We start from the raw sequence: 14780 nt of genomic DNA, 5'->3' as shown, positions 1-14780 counted from the left end.
TCCATGTTTGGATCTCGGCTTTCAGGCTCTCCCTCAGGGATTGCTTTGTAATGCCTCTACAATCAGCCTCAACCATTGCCTGCACCGTTTTACCAACAGCCCTGCTTCACACTGCTCACCTGGGGGGTCTGTGATAACTCCCGTCTTCTATGCTTTTTGTCCCGAAGCTCCTCTTTAGAAAGCGGTGTTCAAAGTAATGGAAGAATTGACATGAGTCAGAAATTACTGGTGCCGTTAGTTGATTGGATAAGGTAATAAAATTCTGCATATTAAGAGTCGGATGACATGATGCATTAGGTAAGGTGATGTAATTAGAAAAAAAGTATATTAAAGCAGATGCATTGATTAACTGATTGCTCGCTGCATGGACTGAGACATTCATGCATACCTACTTGGACTTCGATCCTCCTGTGGCATATAGCATAGTCTTTGGTAAAGGTCTTGACTTCATCCCAAATGATATTCAGCACCTTCAGGTCTTGTACCATCGTTCTTCTCCAACTGTATCACGGGCGTCCTTTTGGTTGTTTGGCATTGGGAGGTACACATGTCATTGCTGCCTTTGGGATCCAATGGTTCTCCATTTGAAGGGCTTGGCTAGCCAGTCGGAGTCTTTTGTGGACGATGGTGATGCTTAAGGGAATATCTTTACTCTCAACGTATTGGAGCTCCCATAAATCAGGTGATTCTGTGGATTTTCTGGCGCCCTACGTCGTCATTTAAATATCATTAAAAAATCTCTTTGAACCTAAACATTATCTAACCGAGTTCTCTGTCGCCCAGATGCCCCTGAACGCTCAAAAATAATGACAGGAGTCTGAGAAGAAGTCTTTATAGGAACGCACTCGAGAAAAGGAGTGCCAGTAAAGAGACATCCATACACACAAATACAGAGGAAAGGTGCTAAAGGAATATGTAGACAAGAGATAACAAATATTTTTTATTTATTCTATTATCTGTGACAGGTACTGTGGCTAGTATCTAATAAATGCTTTATATATAAGCACTCAGCTTGGGGAAGAACGCTACATAAAATTTAAATTTAATTGGATTAAAATTTTGAGCCATGATTCAACACAGCTACCCTTCATTGTGACCTTTTTATTTGCTGTAAGCACGAAGGAGTTGCCAAACTCGGGAACATTGTTATTATCAGCAAAGTCTTTGCTTGAAATAACTAGAAAGCTGTAAATCTGACTCCAAGTTGAAATGTATTTTCGGTAGTAGGTTTTTTTTTCTTTTTTTCTTCCATTTCATTTCTATAAAACTTGTATAATACTAAATAAGTTGTATTTATTAATCAATCAAATCCAACATTGTGCTATGAATTATACTCGCTGCATCTTTTTTTTCTTTCTTTCAGTGGAGAGAATTTGCTAAGGAAATGGATGGCTTAATCCGCATTGGGGCTGTAAACTGTGGTGACAATAGAATGCTGTGTCGGTCAAAAGGAATCAACAGTTATCCCAGTCTGTACATATTTAAACTGGGAAAAGTAAGTGCCATTGGACTAGGTAAACATGATGAGCCAAATAGTTCACTCGTTTCAACTACTACACAAGGATAAAAAAAAAGCCAAATTAGCCAATTTTTGCCCTTTTTCTCTGGAGTCTAAAGAAGGAAGGTTAGAAGATGGTATTTTATTTAGTTGGAATCCTTCATGGAGGCTGCTGTTAACACTACAGTATGCCTTCTACCTGATTAGGGGTGTTTATTTTGTAAGAGCTTCATCTGATGGCAGAGAACTGCTTCAACAGTTATGCACAAATTAGGAATGGCTCGACATTATGAACTGGAGGGCATTTTTCTTTCCTCAACATTGTACAACGTAGACTCTGTTCTGAGCAAAAAGAGTCAAAGAAACTAAGTCCCTGGCCCACTAACACAAGTCCAATTTTCATAAGTGCCTGCTAAAAATGAACTGCCTAGATCAATCATGTCCTCACTGATCCTGAAGTCGACTATAGACATTAGTCTTTACAGTTGTGTGAGTGCCCTTTAAAATATCCTTCTACTAGCTGAAATTCCCGGCGTTGCCTGGTAGGAAAATAGTGTTTTTTTAATTGTTTTGGGGAAAAGTATAATAAAAAAAACAAAACACAACTTTAAAAATTAAAAATAAATTAACAAACAAGGAAGAATCACTAATGTACTTGTCTTCTGGTGTTTTTTGTATGTTTGTATGTGCTCGGAACAGGCCAACTGTATTTAATTTCTTTATATATACACGAGGTGTGGCAGAAAAGTAATGAGACTGGCAACGCTGCGCTGTTGTCCTTGATAGAGCCCGTGTATCGGTACCCTCCCATAGCTCAGTGCGAGTTTCAGCTCCTTCCGTTAACTACGTGATTTTTGTGACTGCTATTAGCAAAGTTGTGTTTTTGGTTGTGCGTCACACAAAATGGAACAGCGGAATTTGGAGCAATGTTGTGCCATTAAACGGCAAGTGTGACGTTTGAAAAGTTAAAACAGGCCTATGGGGAACATTCTTTATCCCAAGCTCAAGTTTTTCGCTGGCACAAATCATTTTTGGAAGGCAGAAAACACGTTGAAGATGAACACCGTTCCGGGAGGCCTTCAACTTCGAAAACCAATGAAAACATTGAACATGTGAACACTCTTGTGAGGTCAGACCGCCGTTTAACATTAAGAATGTTGAGTGAACAATTAAATTTGAACAGATTTACCGTTCATCAAATTTTGACTGAACATTTGCACATGCGAAAGGTCTGTGCCAAAATGGTGCAGAAAAACTGCCCTCTCCATAACAGAATTTTTGACCTCAAAAGGCATTCCTGTGGTTCCCCAGCCCCCTTATTCACCTGACCTCAGTCCGTGTGACTTTTTCCTTTTTCCTAAACTGAAAAATCTCCTCAAACGACGTCATTTCGGGACTTTAGAAAACATCCAAAAGAGTGTAACGGACATGCTGAAGACCATACCGGTTGAAGACTTCCAGCGCTGCTACCAACAGTGGGAACAACGTCTCCATCAATGTGTGGCTGCCCAAGGGAACTACTTTGAAGGGGATAACATTGATGTTTGAAAAAAATAAAAACTTTGGTAAATAAAAAATCAGTCTCATTACTTTTCTGCCACACCTCATATATATATGGCAGAGCATTGCGCTGTGAATGTTCAAATTACATATAAGCCATCGCTAATGTGTTATATTGCATCAGTTTCTATTCATTAAGTATACCATGTATTTTTCAAACTGCCTTTACCCTCATCATAAAAAATATTGTTAGCATTGTCTCTTGCAGTCCTTCATTGTTTTAAGTGGATTTGTAAATGAGTGGAGAGAGAGAGGGTTACATTTTTGAAAAGATTATAAATAATGCAGTGTTAGATATTATTAGTTTCTTTTTTTTAAACAGGTATATTTTTATATATCACAATGTTACTAATTTGAATTTTATAGAGCTTCTTGTATTTATTCCAGAATCCAGAGAAATACTATGGAGATCGATCAAAGAAGAGCCTTATCAGTTTTGCTATGCAATTTGTCACAACCCAGGCAACAGAACTATGGACTGGTAAGGAGAAAAAAATTAAAGTAAAAATAAGTAAAATCATTTTATTAAGTAGCAATTATTGAGAACAGAATGTTAAGCAGGACTTGCATATCAGTTTCTGCTTACCTGTTGTGTTTAGACAATTCGTCGTCGTCTTCTTCTTCTTTTTGCTGCTTCCGTTAGGGGTTGTCATCACAGATCATCCTTTTCCATCTCTTTCTGTCCTTGTCATCTTGTTCTGTCACACCCATCACCTGCATGCCCTCTCTCACCACATCCATAAACCCTCTCTTGGGCCTTCCTCTTTTCCTCTTGCCTGGCAGCTCCTTCCTTAACAAGCTTTTCCCAATGTGCCCAGCATCTCTCCTCTGCATATGTCCAAACCAACGCAATCTCCCCTCTCTAGCTTTGTCTCCAAACCATCCAACCTGAGCAGACTCTCTGATGTACTTATTTCAAATTCTATTCATCCTTGTCACACCCATCTTTAACTCTGCCACCTCCAGCTCTCTCTCCTGCTTTCTGGTCAATGCAACCGTCTCCAACCCATATAACATAACATAGCTGATTTCACTACTGTTCTGTAGACCTTCCCTTTCACTCTTGTAGATAACAGTCTGTCACTCTTCTCCAGCCATTCCAACTTGCTTCCACTCTTTTTCACCTCTTTTCCACAGTCCCTGTTATTCTGTACTGTTGATCCCAAATATTTAAACTCATCTGCCTTAGCCAACTCTACTCCCTGCATCCTCACCATTCCACTGACCTCCCTCTCATTCACACACATGTATTCTGTCTTGTTCCTACTGACCTTCGTTCCTCTCCCTTCTAGAGCATTTCTCCACCTTTCCAGGGTCTCCTCGATCTGCTCCCTTGCTCTCACACCTCCATATTGAATGCATCCATCACTCCTACCACAGACCTCACTAGTGTCACACTTCCCTTGCACATATCCTATACTACTCTTGCATCTCTGCCGCTCCCAGCTTCCTCATACAATACCACAACTCCTCTCAAGGAACCATGTCATAGGTCCACAAAGACACAATGCAACTCCTTCTGGCCTTCTCTTTAGTTTTCCATTAACATCCTAGGAGCAAACCTCACTAATTCCATCAAATAATAATTCACGAAATGTGCAACTTTCCCCCCTCCCCAGTAATTTTTTTTAAACCCTCAGATTTTTGTTTTGTAGTCCCTAAATTTTTCATGCAGTATCTAATAATATTGAGTTATGTATTGTAAAGGCACTGAGAAGTTACATCAGCCAGGGATGAGGCACCCAAGTTGGCATTATGTCACGAGTGTCAGGGGTGGCTGTATAAATAGCAAGCCTGCAAAGTCAAATGTTTTTTCCAACTAATTCATCAAAAGACGAGTAGTCCTTTTAAGGATAGTGAGCCTCCTCAAAGAGCCGCGTAAAGAGCAGAGAATATATCCATTGCAGCAATACATCGGTGTTAAAAGTGGAATGAGAAGACCTACAGTCCGACTTAGCAGAACCCCAAGTGCCTCACCGACCCAAAATGGATTTGCTGTGCTCTTCTGAGATGTTGATTGAGGAGTCTTGAAGCTGAGATCTGGGATATGGAACGGAGGCTGCGTAGTTAACCTAAGCAAAAAGATGGCCAAGATCCTATTACTTCAGCAAGCTACAACAATAACAACAAGAACATTTATTTCTATAGCACATTTTCATACAAATGATGTCGTTCAAAGTGCTTTACATAATTAAGAAAGGAAAAAAAAGACAAAATAAATAAGAATACAGAATTAGGGAACATTAATTAACATAGAATAAAAGTAAGGTCCGACGGCCAGGGAGGACAGAAAAAACAAAACAGAAAAAAAAAAACTCCAGACGGCCGTAGGAAAAAAAATAAATAAAATCTGCAGGGTTTCCAAGGCCACGAGACCACCCAGCCCCCTCCTAGGCATTCTACCTAACCTCAGTGACCTCAATCAGTTCACATGGAAGAACTTGATGATGACGGTGGACTTATGGCCTTTAATCCATCAATGCAGGGACATCACGGTGCTTTGATCAGGTGGTGGTGGCACAGGTCGCCACCACAGAAAACCGGAAAAAGAACAGAAGAGAGAGTAGGGGTTAGTATGGATTACGGAGCCACCAGGAATGATATTGATAATTAAATGCATATACAGAGTATCAGGATTAAACTAAAATGAAGCTCTGAGAAAGCCATGTTACAATAATGAGTTGTTAGCATTGTTTTAAAGTGATCCACTGTATTAGCCTGGCGAATTCCTATTGGTAAGCTATTCCAGAGTTTGGGTGCATAACAGCAGAAGGCCATCTCACCACTTTGCGTACATTTCAGCCACACGCTTTTTCTAAATGGCCCCCCCCATTTCAGTGCACTATAATGTTTGGCACACGGCAATGGTCTATTGAAGCAGTCATATTTAGGACTTTGTCGCATATCCCTTGCATGCAATGACTACTTGAAGTCTGCCATTCCTAGACATCACCAGAGGTCTTCTCTGGTGATGCTCGGCGAAGGCTCTAATGCACTCATCATCAGCTCTTGCTTGTTTCGGGGGGGCTTATCTCCTAAGTTTTCTCTTCTAAATATGGAAGGCCTGCTCAGTTGGATCGGGTGACTGGCTTGGTCATTCAAGAGTTGTCCATTTTTTTAGCTTTGAGAAACTCCTGTGTTGCCTATCTTGTGGTAGGATGAAACACCATCCAGTGAGTTTAGAGGCACTTACTGGAATGTAAGTAGATCAGATGTTTGTGCCACTCCTGTCAGCAGTTCCATCATCAGTGAAGAGAAGGCATAACATCTCCAGCACCAGGTTTAACAGGTGAGGTGTTCTGCTTTGGATCTCAGGCGTGTCCTTGTCATCTCCACATGTTGCTCCTGCCATCACTCTGATGCAGGTCCTCTCTTCGTTCTCTTAATGCTGATCTTTTGGTCATTCCCCCAGTTAAGAAAAAAATCACTTGGTCACAGAGCCTTTGTCTGTTGTGCACCTCATCTTTGTAATGGCTTTCATTATATTTTAGAGAAGCACATTCAGCTGACATTTTTAAATTAAGACTAAAAACCTCCTTTTACTCCCTTCATTATAATCTACCTTAGAATTGAATTAGGTTTATCATGTTTGAAATATTTTCTTAAATGCTATTTTTATTTTCATTTCTAGTTGATAATCATTAACATAAGTTTTAATATTGCTTCAGTTTAAGCAATATCGTTGTCTTTGTTTTAATTTTTTTTCTATATTTTAGCCAATGTATTATTTTTTTGTACGGTTTATTAGGACTATGCTGCATGGTGATTGTGCACTTTAAGTAAAGTTCATTAATTTAAATGGTAAAATCATTATGAATGTTCTTCATTTAGTGAAAAGTTGTTTAAAGGAGCTGTGTTTTAATTTTTATGTTCAGGTAACTTTGTGAAAGCGGTGGAGACTGCATTTACATCAGGCACTGGATGGCTAATCACATTTTGTGCCAGCACAGGAGGTAGGTATGGAATTGCAACAGTAAGAAAAAAATGTATAATTTGTTTTTTGTCAATTTGACGAGCCGAGTTCCTATTTAAAACTTGAAAATAAAGCATGGTTTTGAATTAGAAATGCTTTGCTGTGAACCAGTACTTTAATCCAGTATACATTTTTAATATTCATATTGTCTAAGTGTGAAGTGGCAGGGATGTGGATCAGTACCTCCAAACCTGAGGTCATGGTCCTCAGATGAGCTGGACTGTCCTGTCCGAGTGGAAGGCGAGTTACTACCTCAAGTGGAGGAGTTTAAGTACCTTGGGGTCTTGTTCACGAATGAAAAGAAAAGAAAGAGATGGACAGATGGGCTCAGGCGGCAAGCACAGTTATAAGGTCGCTATACTGATCCGTAATGGTGAAGAAGAAGCCGAGTCAAAAGGCGAAGCTCTTGATTTACCAGTCGGTATACGTCCCTGCCCTCACCTATTGTCATGAGCTTTGGGTAATGACTGAAAGAACGCCTTCGCCGGTACAAGCAGCTGAAACGAGCTTTCTGCGCATAGTGGCTGGGCTTTCCCTTAGAGAGAGGGTATGAAGCGTAGAAATGTGGTAGAGGCTCAGAGCAGAAACACTGACCCCCCTACTTTGAGAGGAGCTAATTGCGGTCATTTGGATATGTGATATGAATGCCTCCCAGAGCACCTCCCTGTGGAGATTTTACAGGCACTACCAACTCGGAGGAGACCCCCAGGGAAGATCCAGGCCTTGCTGGGAGGATTATATCTCCCAGATGACCTGGGGAATGCCTTTGGATCCCTTAGTATGAATTGGCAAGTGTGTATGGGAAGGGACGTAATGGACCTAAGGTTGTTGCATCCATGACCCGGTTTCAGATAAGCAAATATTGATAGAGTAGAGGCTTTTTTTTAGCTTGACAAATGCATTGTAAGGCAGCCAGTTGAGGTGGTTTGGACATTTGATTAGAATGCCCCCCTGGGTGCCTCCCTGCAAATGTACTTGGGGCTTCTACAAATGGGAGGAGACCTCTGGGCAGACCTTGAACATACTGGAGAGATCATATCCCCCGCTGACCTGGGAACACCTTGGTAGCTGTACCCACCAAAGGAGTTGGTGGAGCTAATGTGGAGAAAAGGGACGTCTGGGTATCTACTGTCCTCATGACCCGGTCCAGAAAAGTGTTAGAAAATTAATGGATGGATGGCATGTAAGAGGCACTCAGTCCTATCAGGTGTTGTTGGCACAGAGGCAATAGTATTTTTGAACCATACAATTTGCAGGAGAATTTGAAGAGGGCCTGTGCCCTGTTAGGCAACATGGATTATTTGTAATCATTGCAATTGAAATGAGAAAATTACATTTAATGCAGTTGTAACTTCCTGCATATCTTTATTGATGTCCACAATACCCAACAATTGTACTGAAAAGCCAATTGGATTGCATGTTTGTGTCACTTGGTTTGCTCGACATTCAGCACTCTCTAGCAGTGAAGCGGATGCTCAAGAAGGTTTACTGCAGACCAGAGATATTGTGGCCGGCTTGATAACGGTCAGTCAAATTTGACTTCACCAGAACTTGCAGAGCTTTCAAGGTTTGCCGCAGCTCAACTCTGTTGAATATTTCCATGTTTCTCACGGTTACGGTTTTGACTTTGTTGATCCCATTAATCAGATTGAGTGTGTGTGTGTGTGTGTGTGTATGTGTATACATATCTACATTTATACACACACAGCTATTTCGTAGCAGTGCAATACGCTGCTTGTTAAAACGGATGACTCCCGCTCTTACGTGCAAGTCTGCGTGGATATTATGAACTATCGTATTTGTTCAAGTTCTATTTAAATTTTAAATAGAAGGAATTTGTATTTAGTCGACAGAAATATCTTTGGTAGGAATGGTAAAAACAGACAGGAATATTATTCGTGAATAAATCAACTCAAACCTTAAATAACATAATATTTTGCTCTCCATAAGAATATATCCTGTCTAAATTATAAAAGTTAGAAATAAAGTAAATGTTAAAAGAACAAACATTCAAATTTCTTTACTCTTATGTAATTTTATATAAAAAATAAACTTAGATTTTAAATATCCCAAAAGATTTTGCTCTCCATAAAAATATATCCTGTCAAAATTATACAAATTCAAATATGAACATGCTGCATAACAAAACCTGGAAATATAAATAAAATGTGTTCCTTTCAGCAATAACAAATCAAATCATTCAGTTGTCTTTATAATAATATTATATATATATTATATTATATTATTATATATATATTATATATATATATATATTATATATATGTGTATATATGTATATATATGTATATTATATATATGTGTGTGTATTTATATCTACAAAAATATTTTATTTGAAAATGAGGTGTTAGATGTGATTTTTATAGATAATGGACTTGCTAATGTGTCTTTTAGTTATGTTTAATGTATTTCATTAATGTCAATGCTGTTCAATCTGATGTCGTTTTTTTTTTGTTTTCTCTTTTTTATATTTTAGATTGCCTTTCTTCAGAAACCCGACATAAATTAGCAGGAATGTTGGTAAGTGTGTTTTTTTTATGGTATAGGTTTAAGACTTGTGCACTTCTATGGCCAGTGGCCATCAAAAAATTTCTTTCAGTCATTAACATGGCCATTTGTTGTCTGTACCATCTTCTCCTAGTCAGGGATACAGTTAGGTATCAATTATGAAAAACTGGCAAAAGACTCCCCTTATCCACATATGAATGTTTTGCCATTCGCTCTTGTGGGAGGATGGTCAGTTCATAATACAAGACTATATCTACCATTAAAAAAAATAAAAAATCTGTGTGGCAATAACGGCATGACTGCTATTGTCGTGAGTGTACTCACTGTCAAATGATGACTTGCTCAAGGGTGTAGGCCAAACTGAAAGGGAGGATTTCTACCCTGAGTGTGAGGAAATTGTGCAATTGGGTGGAAGAAATACAATCAAGGAGTAGGACATCTGGTTAGAGAAGGGTGGATACATATGACTGATCCAAAATTTCATGAAGAATGTGGAGCTGTTCGGTTGTATCAGACTTCTGCAGAGGAAACTAATTTAGCCCTGTTATGCCCTACTGGTGACACAGCCCAGTATTATTGGTTTAACAGAATCTTGGAAATCATTAAAACTGTGTTTTTTAAAGGCCACTCCTTTTTAAAAGAAAAAGCCATTGATGCAACGCTCACTTAGACACTTTAGAACAGGGCATTCAGCCCAACAAGCTTCACTAATCCTATTTACCTAATTCCTCCAAAATAACACTTTGAGTCGATTTTTGAAGACCCCAAAATTCTACTACTTGGTAATTTACTCCATACAGTGCATTCAGAAAGTCTTCAAACCCCTTCACTTTTTGCACATTTTGTTATGTTGCAGCCTTGTGCTAAAATTATTTAAATTCAACTTGTCTCCTCATCAGGCAACACTCGCTTCCCCAATATGACAAAGCAAAAACAGAATTTTAGGAATGTTTGCAAATTTATTAAAAATAAGAAACTAAAATATAACCTTGACACAAGTATTTAGACCCTTTATTATGATGCATGAAATTTGGTCCAGGTGCATCCCAATCAGGTTTCAACAGTTAAAGTAGCAAAGCTATTCAACAAATGAAAACAATTGTGGAGCGTCTTTAGAAACCACTTGTGTTATTTTAAATGGAGACCTGCATTTTCAAGTCCAAGCTTATCTTCATGAGTCCACGGTACAGTGAAATTCATGCTTGCATATGAATTTGTTCTGCTCTGTCTCCTCAAAACCTGGCAAAAATAAAATGCGATAAATAAAACCTTATACATATCATATTAAGTGGATTAGAATATTATATAACTTGTTACATACTATATATTTGAAGCATTAATACAGGTTTGTAATTTCAAAAGTATAAGACGTTATTTTTTTCCTCAATCGATTTTCGCAGGCACGTTGTTCCACACCCCTTGCTATCTAAACCACAGGTCGCCTACTTTGGTCCTGGAGGACCACCATGGCTGCAGGTTTTCATTCTAACCCTTTTTTTTTTTTTTTTTTGTCCTGTTTTTGCAGCTAATTAACTTCTTTTGAACTAATTTCAATTGACTTGCTCTTGAAGACTCAAACCCCTTAATTGTCTGTTTTTCGTTAATTAGTAGCCAAACAATAATGAGATACAAAAAACAACTGGTGTCCATCATACAATATCTGAAAAGAACGATGAAGGTCTCAGGAATGTTGGTCTGCTCAGGTCCTGAAAACGTTTTAGCAGTGCTCATAGAAAAGAGAAAATCAACAATTTTAGAAATGTCTGCTAATGCACCACGAGAGCAGCAACAAGCCATGGAATTAAAGAATGGGTTTAATTAATGACAAGAAGCAGCACCTCATTAAGCAGCTGGTTGGAGAGAAATTGGTTGGAGTTTGAGGTCCTGACTTAGTTGGTCTTCTGTTGTTGACTCCCTTACTTCACATTTCATTTATGTTTGGGTGCCATTTAATGAAAGAAATGAATAAATTCAGGGGAATAAATCTTAAAAAAGCAATTCAATTAAAATTAATTCCCAAAAAGTTAATTAGCAGCACAAACGGGCAATCGTTTATTAAAAAAAAAAAAAAGGGTTAGAGTAAAAACCTTCAGCCAAGGTGGTCCTCCAGGACTGGAGTTGGTGACCCCTGGTCTAAACCATACTGTTAACGAAGTTTGAGAAAGATAACATTTATGATGACTGCTTTCAATCTAAAATGTCCCTTGGTGGCCCAATTGGGGAAAATTGTCGATATCTGCAAACCTAGTACTGGCAAGTTTAAATGTCTTAGAAGTAAAGCGTCTTTGTCATGTTTATTAAAAGCTAAACCTACCGCTGTTAAAAATTAATGTTTAATCAGAAAAATCTGTGCCTGACTGCAATTCCATGAATTTACAACTGTGTAGCGGTCGCAAGGATCTTAAAGATTCACTTAAGATGTGATTATTTTATTACGGGGACCCCAGGAGTCCATCCAGCCTTGACCCGCCATGCATTCTCACACTCACAGAAACACGAATAAAGAAGATATGTTCAAGGTTGCTTTATTTAGTCCTTTTTACACAAGAAAGCATGAAATTTGCCTTCTCAGTTGCATCTAATAACCAGACAGAAAGAAATGAGACAAGACAGGTTAAGGTAAGGCAGTTTGATAATGCATATTTACACAAAAATTGTTACAAGATACATATCAAACCTTAATCATTTTCTCCGATATTCCTTAGTAAAAAGGAATTTCTGGAGCGATTTGTGTGGGTTTTCAAAGCGACTATCCTTCCTGATTTACTGAAGTTAAGTTGTACATGTAATGGATGTCTGTCATCAGTTGAGATAAGCATTGTCCTCTGACACACACTTGCCAGATCATCTACATCAGCCCCAATAACTTTAGCTGTATGCTTAGTAATGTGCTGGGGCTTTTTAAAATTTTGGTTTGTTAGATCACTAAACCAGGCAGTGAATCAATGAATCGATAAATAATAAAGTATGTATTAAGCAAATAATAGTTAGCTACGTTTCTGTCATCTTTGTTGCTGCGTCCCTACCTGTTATAAAACTTCACCCACTTCTCTCTATCCTGTGCCACTTCCTCCAGGTTTTTTTTCCTCTTTTGCAATTCTGTCTCTTGCTCACTCTATCACCATATCTTTCCACCTCTATGTTAGTCTTCCTGCTCTTCTCCTTCCTATTGGAAACCATCTTTCTGCTCTTCTTGATGTCCTTAAGTCTAGGGCTGCAACTAACGATTAGTTTGAAAATCGAATAATCTGTTGATTATTTTGTTGATTAATCAATTAGTTGGAAGGATTAAGAAATCATTTCAAATTAAACAAAAAATTAATGAAATGGAACTTCTGCAAATAAACAGATTTCTTTTAAATTTTCAGAAATATATCTCTCTATTATAAAAAAAAAAAAAAAAAACAACTTGGGATGAGTCTTTTTTTCCTACAAAGAGAAGTTATCTTTTGAAGAGAGACAGAGAGACACTTTCACATCCTGTGAGACAGGCAAGTCACGTCATACTTGCAATCTTTGGACGCAAGAAGCAAGTCCCGTGATACACATGCAGTGCAGGTTAGAGATCATTGAAGTAAGAAAATTCAAAAGTCTGAAAAAAATGAGTAAAGATCACATTAGCGCAAACAAACGGAAAATATTACTCAGTGAAATAGCAGAACAGTAAAAAGAGATTGAATAGTGTTTGAGGATGTCTTGGGGAGAAGAAAGACAAGGCAGTGACTTTAAAACTTTCGAAGTGCCACACGAAATGCAGATCACGCGACATGGGAGTAGCAGCAAGCCAGCAGTTGATCGAGCAAAGAGGAGATAAAAAAAAAACTGTTATTTGTTTCCCATTTTATCACCGCTTAAGAGTGGTTTCGGAGGAGTGAACATATCTCCTTGGGGTGCGTACAGCCCTCCTCTTCGCAATGGCACGTAGCGTTGGACTTAGGTGAGCAAAATGCAGATCACACGGCATGGGAGCGGCAGCTGATCGACCAAAGACGAGGTTAAAAAAAGAAACATTTTTTTTTCCCATTGTATCACCATTTAAGAGGGGTTTCGGAGGAGCATCTCCTTGGGATGCGTTCAGTCCCACTAGTCACAATGGCTCTTGGTGGGGGGGACGGGGTTATGGCAAGGGAAACAAGCAGGGGACAAATCAAAATTTGATACAACATTTATAGAATAGCCTAATACATTGAAAATTAAATATTAATAAATAGAAATAAAACACAAGTACTTCTGGTTATGCAATGAACACACACACTCACTCTTTACTTAAAAACAACGGTTTTCAGTAAATTAACTAAACTCATAATTTGCCTTATGTATTCAGAAACACACTTCAAAATTAAACATGAAATTTAAGTTACAAGTTTTTATGTAAATATCTGACCACCACAATACTCCACCCCTGAAGAATCAGTTGCAGCATCATGACTTAATTTATTTATTTGTAAGTCTGCAGTAATGTTTGAAATCAGATCAGTATATTGAACATCGTTGTCATACGTTACGAGACATGGACACTATCCAGTGACCTGAGACGAAGACTTGGACTCCTTTGGTACTGTGTCTCTCTGGAAAATCCTTGGGTACTGTTGATTTGACTTTGTATCACGAATGAGGCACATGACGACCTGCATTGTGAGGGAGCACCAGTTACGGCACTACAGACATGTGGCACGTTTCCCCGAGGGTGATCCAAACCTCATTGCTGAGGACCTGAGTGACTGGACCAAGCCAAGGAGTCGCCCACGTAACACCTGGCTGCGGCAGATAGATTTCCGGAGGGTGGGACTGGACTGCATGTCTGCCTGGGGGGTTACCAACCAGGATGCCAAGTTGTTTTGTCGTGTAGTGGGTGCGGCAACGCACTGTACAAGTGCATGCTCCCCAACTTGACTTGTCATATGTTGGGGAAGTGTCTAGACTATTTTCCTTTTGCAGCAAAACAAGTGGTTTAATTTATGTGAAACTTAGTTTTACCTCTTCTGTGTAATATGCCAAATTTATTTTAACTGAATGTTCTTACCTTTTTGCATTATCATTCATCTTTTTTGTGTCTGGAAAACTTTCACCGCCGTAGACTCTTTGGCACATTTGCTTGCACCCATCACACTGTTGCAGCCTGTTGCATGTCATTTGGTGTCAGGTGTGTGTTTTTTATACATTTGAAATTGTGTGATCCTGACACGCAATCTGTTTTACCAACTAAAGTAGGTAGGTTTACTG

The 14780-nt window shown here is 38.8% G+C and overlaps 1 protein-coding gene across 1 annotated transcript in view; it reads left to right on the top strand.

The window, feature by feature from the left end:
• dnajc10 (DnaJ (Hsp40) homolog, subfamily C, member 10) overlaps window positions 1-14780 on the top strand; it is a 90385-nt gene that overhangs the window by 28181 nt on the left and 47424 nt on the right. The window contains exons 6-9 of the mRNA XM_039757731.1: window positions 1364-1495; window positions 3446-3539; window positions 6934-7011; window positions 9526-9569. Coding sequence (XP_039613665.1) covers window positions 1364-1495; window positions 3446-3539; window positions 6934-7011; window positions 9526-9569 — 348 coding nt within the window. The remainder of the gene's footprint in view (window positions 1-1363; window positions 1496-3445; window positions 3540-6933; window positions 7012-9525; window positions 9570-14780) is intronic.

Source organism: Polypterus senegalus, chromosome 6 (assembly GCF_016835505.1).
Source record: "Polypterus senegalus isolate Bchr_013 chromosome 6, ASM1683550v1, whole genome shotgun sequence".
Taxonomy (NCBI): Eukaryota; Metazoa; Chordata; class Cladistia; order Polypteriformes; family Polypteridae; genus Polypterus; species Polypterus senegalus.
The sequence above is the reverse complement of the archived record's forward strand: the minus strand, read 5'-3'. Positions and strand labels throughout refer to the sequence as shown.